The sequence below is a fragment of the Caretta caretta genome, chromosome 1, assembly GCF_965140235.1.
Source record: "Caretta caretta isolate rCarCar2 chromosome 1, rCarCar1.hap1, whole genome shotgun sequence".
In the NCBI taxonomy this organism is placed as follows: Eukaryota; Metazoa; Chordata; order Testudines; family Cheloniidae; genus Caretta; species Caretta caretta.
Window position 1 is genome coordinate 7,221,273 of NC_134206.1, and position 8,321 is coordinate 7,229,593.

The 8,321-nt window shown below is 50.9% G+C and overlaps 1 protein-coding gene across 1 annotated transcript; it reads left to right on the plus strand.

The window, feature by feature from the left end:
• The first annotated feature begins 4,764 nt into the window (after nt 1-4,764).
• Nucleotides 4,765-6,180, plus strand: LOC125631336 (olfactory receptor 51E2-like). Its single transcript, XM_048837843.2, has one exon. The coding sequence runs from the start codon at nt 4,811-4,813 to the stop codon at nt 5,747-5,749; it is 939 nt and encodes a 312-aa protein (XP_048693800.2). The 5' UTR covers nt 4,765-4,810; the 3' UTR covers nt 5,750-6,180.
• The last annotated feature ends 2,141 nt before the right edge of the window (nt 6,181-8,321 follow it).

Consider the following 8,321-nt stretch of genomic DNA (forward strand, 5'->3'; position numbering starts at 1 on the left):
GGGCCCCACACTACAAGAAGGATGTGGAAAATTGGAAAGAGTCCAGCGGAGGGCAACAAAAATTATTAGGGGACTGGAACACATGACTTATGGGGAGAGGCTGAGGGAACTGGGATTGTTTAGGCTGCGGAAGAGAAGAATGAGGGGGGATTTGATAGCTCCTTTCAACGACCTGAAAGGGGGTTCCAAAGAGGATGGCTTTCTAGACTGTTCTCAGTGGTAGCAGATGACAGAACAAGGAGTAATGGTCTCAAGTTGCAGTGGGGGAGGTTTAGATTGGATATTAGGAAAAACTTTTTCACTAGGAGGGTGGTGAAACACTGGAATGCGTTCCCTAGGGAGGTGGTGGAATCTCCTTCCTTAGAAATTTTTAAGGTCAGGCTTGACAAAGCCCTGGCTGGGATGATTTAGTTGGGGATTGGTCCTGTTTTGAGCAGGGGGTTGGACTAGTTGACCTCCTGAGGTCCCTTCCAACCCTGATATTCTATGATTCTATGGTCAAACAAAGGACCAGTAGAAATGGACAGAGGTAAGAGATGGGGTGGGGAATAGGAATATTGCCCACCCCATTACATTTTAAACATAAATCTATAAGATCCTTAGAGGTATCTGTGGGGGTACCCCGAAGAGGCCTTGAAGGGTAGAGAGAAATATCTGCTGTTGGCCCACAGGAGTTTTGAGGAAAAGCTAATCTCTCTTGTCTTTTTTAATGGTGTTTTAGGTATTTTCTGGGAGTCCTTGAGACTCCTCAACTGAGACTTATGGTGCCGTTTTTCTGTTTTCCTATACCAATCAAAATATGCATCAAACTGACCTTATCCAACATTATTGGCAAGAAGTGCGCCTTTGAGGTGCACAATCTTGTCAAGGTCAAAACTTCCCTCTAAGGGAAACTGTAATTTCGGATCATCCCTGGTATACCAATTCCATTTCTCTAAAAACTTGCAAGTGAAAGGACTATAATTTGCGAAAATGTAGTACGCCGGTGTGCCTTTTGGCAGGCGGTGATCCTTTTTGACTCACCGGCCCCCATCTGTACCTAGCGAGAGCGGAATCCTCTTGGATCCTCCGGCCCCCAGTACTTCACCTGGAGAGAGGGGGAATCCTTTTTGGATTTCCCGGCCCCCAGTACTTAACTCAATTCACTCGTCACACTTACACAGGGAAGGTTTTGTTTAGGGTCTCCACGAGGTCTTACAGCCTCCATTCAGCAAAGAACGTCAGCTGGTGCCGCATACTCTGTAACTTCAGGTGAGGTGATCAGACCGTCAGTGGCTTGTCAAGCCGCCTTCAGTGCGGGAGCTAGAGACAGGGGAGGAAAGAGGGTCCTGAAACAGACTGTCCGAGGATGGAAGGGATGGGATTACACATTCCTAGACCCAGACAGGCCCCTTGCCGGTCATGCCATGCAGAGGGAAACTGCCGAGGTCAGGGCATTATCACGATGCCCGCTAGATAGAGTCACAGGGCTTGCTTTATAGACACCTCTGACTTTGCAGGGCACTCTGGGCATCTTCCTGTGTCTCACACTCACACCGGTCTACCAACCTTCACTTTCACACTGGCACACAGACCCAGGTCTATCCACGACCTGCCCAGCCACAACCAGTGGCTCTTCCCAGGGAAACCAAACCTGGATGGGACTCTAACCCATCCCAAGGGCATCAGGCGTGTCTGGCAGCAAAAGGTCCGGATAGAGCATACAACTCACCCAAGCCCAGAGCCTATGGGCGGTCCTCCACCAGAAACCCAATATAGAGATTTCAAAAGGTCTCTTACCTTTCTGATGGGCCCGGGGTCTGGTCGGGAACAGCTTGTGGTCCTTCGGCTCTCGGGGGTCACCGTTTATCTGAGTCACGGCACCAATTAGTGGCAGAAAAACGTCCACGTGTTGTGTTTGATCAGAACCAGCCTGAGGCCCTTTATTTCAAGCAATGCACATTGCAAGGAGAGACAGGCAGGGCTGCTCTGCCGAATGCAGAAATACAGGCGCTTATATCGCTTAAAACCACAACCGGTTACACATACTTTCACATCGATATTTTGCCTTGTTAGGAATCTATCAAAACAAGCTTCCTTATTTGGGGTATAGGAAAACAAGCTTTTTCCTGTTATTCACAGGTGTTTCTCTTTTGGTTTAACATCCTTTCTAACACTACTGTTGTGGTTACACTTTAACGTGCCTGTCTGATACAAATTGTTCTGCTTAAAACTTTTCATTTTGCCTTCCCTCCTGCCCCTTATACACAGAAACAAGCTTGACCATAGTCTAAGGCCTAGACAGGCTTGACCAAAGTCTGAGGCCTATTAAATTTTCCTTCACATTATCGATCCCTTTCTTAATGATTCCCAGTATGCTGTTCGCTTTTTTGACTGCCGCTGCCCATGGAGTGGATGTTTTCAGAGAACTATCCACAACGACTCCAAGATCTCTCTCTTGGGTGGTAACAGGTAATTTAGACCCCATCATTGTATATGTATAGTTGGGATGATGTTTTCCAGTGGGCATTACTTTGCACTTATCAACATTAAATTTCATCTGCCAGGTTGTTGCCCAGTCACCCAGTTTTTTGAGATTCCCCTTTGTAGCTCTTCGCAGTCTGCTTTGGACTTAACTATCTTGAATAATTTTGTCTTGTATGCAAATTTCTTCACTTCACTTTTTAACCCTTTTTCCAGATCTTTTATGAATGTGTTGAATAGGACTGGTCCCACTACAGACCCCTGGGGGACACCACTATTGACCTCTCTCCATTCTGAAAACTGACCATTTATTCCTACCCTTTGTTTTTTATCTTTTAACCTGTTGCTGATCCGTGAGAGGACCTTCCTTCTAATCCCAGGACTGCTTATTTTACTTAAGAGTCTTTGGTGTGGGACCTTGTCAAAGGCTTTCTGAAAATCTAAATACACTATATCCACTGAATCTCCCTTGTCCACATGCCTGTTGTCCCCCTCAAAGAATTCTAATAGATTTTTGAGGCATGATTTCCATTTATAAAAACAATGTTGACTCTTCCCCAGCAAATCATGTTCATCTATGTGTTGGATAATTCTGTCCTTTACTATAGTTTCAACCAATTTGCCTGGTACTGAAGTGAGGCTTACTGGTCTGTAATTGCCGGGATCACCTCTGGAGCCTTTTTTAAAAATTGGCGTCACATTAGCTGTCCTGCAGTCATCTGGTACAGTGGCTGATTTAAGCGATAGGTTACAGACCACAGTTAGTAGTTCTGCAATTTCATATTTGAGTTAGTTCAGAACTCTTGGGTGATACCATCTGGTCCTGATAACTTACTACTGTTTAATTTATCAATTTATTTCAAAACCTTCTCTATAGACACCTCAACCTAGAACAGTTCCTCAGATTTGTCACCCAAAAAGAATGGCTCAGGTGTGAGAATCTCCCTCACATCCTCTGCAGTGACCCATCCTGGCTCACACAACGGGGTGACATTCATCCTCATGTCTCTTAGGCTTCCCTGAACTTAATCCCTTTCCCCCTGAACTTGGCAACAATGCAACATATAGGGTAAACTGAAGCACAAATAGGGGTCATAAAAATAGTGCAGAAAATTCCCGTTTCATCACACCGGTACAGGGAGTAAAAGTAATATTATCCTGCAGCCAAGCAGCATTCCTAATGGTCTTCAGATGCTCGGAGCAGGTGCTACAGATTACATACATGCACCTTAAAATCTCAGCATGACTGCAGTGGCTGGAGATGCAGGACAAAGGCAAACGGAAAGTCCCCCAGGGCATCCAAGCCAGAGAAGCAATTGAAACATTCTGCAATGGGCACTGCATGCGCTTTTTCCCCCTGCAGCCCTCTCCATGGGGATACCTACCCCTGACCCCTTTGGGGAGTCCATTACATTAGGTGGGGCTACAACCTCCCTGCTCCTTTTCACTCAGGGAGCAAAGGGCCCAAAAGTCAGGCCTCTCCCTGGTCCCTGTGAGCAGACCTGGGCCAGCTCCCCTGGGTCAGAGCAGGTGAGCCCAATCCAGCCGATGGAAAGGGGCTGGGCTGCACCTGGGCCTATTAAGGGCTGCAAGAGGTCAGCAGAGGGTGATTGGCGCAGGCAGTGATGGGGAAGGGAGGCCGCAGTGGAGTGGCGCGAACTCCTGTGGTGGGTCCTGAAGGGAGGGGCTAGGGGCTCAGGGTGGAAGCCCCGGGCCTGCTGCGCTGACCAGAACTGGGAAGCAAATTTCTTGTTTGTGGCATGGGCAGCGGGTGTCAAAGGCCAGGGCAGGCAAAGCCTCCCCTGACCCAGGCCCTGGTCCCGCCCGTGTTCTGCCCCGAGGCCCTGCCCTCACTCCCCCTCTACCCTGAAGCCGGCAGGGGCTCACTCAGCTCAAGCCGGTTGCCTGGAGCTCAGGCCCACAGGTGGCCAGAGGCAGCCCGGGGTGGTGCTTGGGCCAGCCTGGGGGCCAGTGGCCTGGGTGGCACTGGGGGGTGGGGGCGGCAGTTCAGCCCAGCACTGGGGCCAGCGCTCGGGGGGCTGGCAGGCATGGCTGTGGAGGGTGTGGGGAAGAGTCCTTGGGGCTCCTCCAGCCTCACAGGTTGGGGGGTCCTCGGGGATCCTCTGGCTGAGCAGGGGGCGGGTCCTGGGGCAGATGGGGCAATGCTGACAGGCTAGCCTCTCCGAAGGAGGGGTTTGTTCGCCGCCCAGGGTTAGTGGCACCTACTTGCCGAAATCCCTTCAGACGCAGTATCACTAGACGTGCTTCATTACAGTACTCTTTCTCTGTCCCTGGCAGAGCGGAGAGATGACATGGAATAGCGTCACTGGATTTCAGCCGGCACACCATGCCCTCTCCCAACAACACCGACTTCAGCCCTTCCTCCTTCATCTTGTCTGGCACACCCCGTCTGGAAGTTGCCCGTTTCTGGCTGGCGTTCCCTCTGTGCTCCATGTACCTCATGGCCATTGTAGGCAACGGCGCAGTGGTGTTCATTGTAAAGACGGAGCGGAGCCTCCATGCCCCCATGTATTTCTTCCTCTGTATGCTGGCTGCCGTCGACCTGGCGCTATCCACCAGCACCATGCCCAGAATGCTCTCCTACCTGTGGTTTGACTGGAGGGAAATCAGCTTCGGCGCCTGCCTGCTCCAGATGTTCCTCATCCACTCCCTGTCCGCTGTCGAGTCCACCGTCTTGCTGACCATGGCCTGGGATAGGTACATGGCCATCTGCCACCCTCTGCGGCACGCCACCATCCTCACCAATCCAATGACGGCGAAGATAGGCCTGGCCGCTATGGCTAGGGGCGTGCTGTTCGGCCTCCCTTTGCCCTTGCTCATTCGTCGCCTGTCGTTCTGCGGCTCCAACGTCCTGTCGCACTCCTATTGTTTGCACCAGGACATTATGAACCTGGCCTGCACCAGCATCACAGCCAATGTCGTCTATGGCTTGACTGCTATCCTCTTGGTGATGGGCCTCGACGCGCTGCTGATTGCCCTGTCCTACTTCATGATCATCAAGGCTGTCTTGCAGCTGTCCTCGAGGAAGGAGCGTGTCAAGGCTTTCAGCACCTGCGTGGCCCACCTCTGTGTGGTCCTGGCTTTCTACATGCCACTGATTGGACTGTCCGTGGTGCACAGGTTTGGGAAAGGTCTCACTCCACTGGTTCAGGTTGTCATGGGGGACGTCTACCTCCTGATGCCGCCCCTGCTGAATCCCATTGTCTATGGAGCAAGAACCAAACAGATACGCAGACGGATCCTGAGGTGGATTCTCCATCACTGACCATTTTTAAATCAAGATGGGATGTTTCTCTAACAGCTCTGTTCTGGGAATAATTCTGGGGCAGGTCTCTGGCCTGTGCTACGCAGGAGGTCAGACTAGATGATCACAATGGTCCTTCTGGCCTTGGAATCCATGACTTAAGATAGTTAATGAAGGAGCCACTGAGAGACTTGCCTCCACTTTGTCTTCTGGATCCACCTGTCTTCTCTTAGAATCATAGAATATCAGGGTTGGAAGGGACCTCAGGAGATCATCTAGTCCAACCCCCTGCTCAAAGCAGGACCAATCCTCAATTTTTGCCCCAGATCCCTAAATGGCTCCCTCAAGGATTGAACTCACAACCCTGGGTTTAGCAGGCCACTGCTCAAACCACTGAGCTATCCCTCCCCTCTTGTCTTATACTGAGATTGTCAGCTCTCTGGAGCAGGGACTGTCGTTTTGTTGTATGTTTGTACAGCCAGTCCCTCCCCCCGGGGGAGCAGCCGGCGGCGGAGTGGGGAAGGGGAGGGTCTAGCACTAGCAGCTGCGCCTTCTTCCCCGCACCACGGGCCAAGCCGAACTCCCCACCACCCCTGGGGCTCTCAGCACCTGAGAGCTGCCGCTGAGAGCCCCGGGGACGGTGGGGAGCCTAGCTCGGGCGCGGGGGGGCTGGCTGCCTGCACCGCCGCTGAGAGCCCCAGGGGCGGTGGGGAGCCCGGCTCGGCCCGCGGCGCGGGGAAGAAGGCGCAGCTGCGCTCTGCTCTTCGGGCGGAGAAGCTGGGTGTCTACGCCGCCTGCTAGGTGCCTGGCTGGGCCATGGGGAGCCGCGTGGGCTCGCGGAGCACTGGGGGGTGGGCAGGTCCAGTCCCTGGCTTGGGGAATGGTGTATGTGAAAGCAACCCAGGCACCCCTCCCCCAGCCAGTGCCACCCCCTCCAACACCCACCAACCAGCTACCTTCTCCCCTGTGAACCCCTCGCCCCAACTACCCACCCTGTCCTGCCACTTTTGCCTCTGGGCAACCTCCATCTGGCAACCCACCCCCCCAGCCACCCACGATCACCTTCACCCCTGCATCAACCTCGGGACCGCCCCCCACCGCCTGCCATCTCCCTCCTGCCCACTCCTCCCTTGTGCAAACCCCTCCCTGCCACCTTCACCCTCCTGCAACAACCCCAGGCACATACACACCCCCACCAGCCAGCCCTTTGCAACAACCCCCTCCTGCCCACTTCTCCCTTGTGCCACTCCTTCCCTGCCGCTGCACCCCCTGCAATAATCCCCTTTTGCCTCTTTGCAATCTCTTCCCTGCCACTACACCCCTGCCTCCTCCACTCTTGGCACTTCCCTTAAATCAGAACTTTTTATAGGGAACCGTTTGTTAAGATTTTGGCAGCTCATCGAGGCTTGTTAAGTATCTGTAGACCCTCCCCTTTCTAGGTCCTGAGATCCAATCTATCCCCGATTAGTGACAGAGCTAGGTGAACACTGCAAAAAGTTATCAGCTAATATTCATATGAATTTTCAAATGAATTCTCCTTGTTCATGGCTCTTTTGCTTTCACTTTCCAAGCCTATTTTAGCAAACAAGTTTTCTGGCAGGCACATGTGCAGAAACAGTGAATCTGCAGCAAATATAGCTGAGTATTCACAAGAAGCAACTTGATAGGAGCCAAACTTCACATCAGGAACCTGATCGAGAGTCGTGTTTCTCCAGTAAGGGACCAGGAACAGTGACCCATGTGTTCAATTGAAAGAGCTCAGATTCCTCATCCAATCATCCATTCCATCCACTCCTAACAAACAGCTCATGAACAAGCTACAGCCCAAAAGTTATGCTGGAGGAGTGTATGGCAAATAATTTCAAATAATGAGCACATTCAAGAAAATCATAATCTGTCTACAGATAAATAGGAAGTAGTGAACAAATGTAAAATGCATAGGAGCCTCAAACTTGCCATCCCCTCACTGCATTGCCTTTCCACAGAAACCTGCATCAAGTTCAAGGTCTTTATCTTCAAGGCTCTTAATGAGTTGGTCCTGGGATGCATAAACAAGTGACTCTCAAGTAGGAATAGAGATGGCTTTTTTACCTCTGAAGTTGGCACTGGTGCAACCACTGCTGGAATTCTGTTTTTAGTTCTGGTGCCCACAGTTCAAGAAGGATGTTGATCAATTGGAGAGGGTTCAGAGAAGAGCCACGAGAATGATTAAAGGGTTAGAAAACCTGCCTGATAGCGATAGACTCAAAGAACTCAATCTATTTAGCTTAACAAAAAGAAGGGTAAAGGGAGACTTAATCACAGTTTATAAGTATCGACATGGGGAACAAATATTTAATAATGGGCCCTTCAGTCTAGCAGAGAAAGATCTAACACGAGCCAATGAGTAGAAGTTGAAGCTAGAAAAATTCAGACTGGAAATAAGGTCTAAAATTTTGACAGTAAGGGTAATTAACCATTGAAACAATTTACCAAGGGATGAGGTAGATTCTCCATCACTGATAACTTTTAAACAAGATTGGATGTTTTTCTGAGAGATCTGCTCTAGGAATTATTTTGGGGCAGGTCTCTGGCCTGTGCTGACTCGATGGTG

What these genes read in the sequence shown, in the direction of transcription:
- LOC125631336 (XM_048837843.2), top strand. Translation starts at nt 4,811, where the DNA reads ATGCCCTCTCCCAACAACACCGACTTCAGCCCTTCCTCCTTCATCTTG.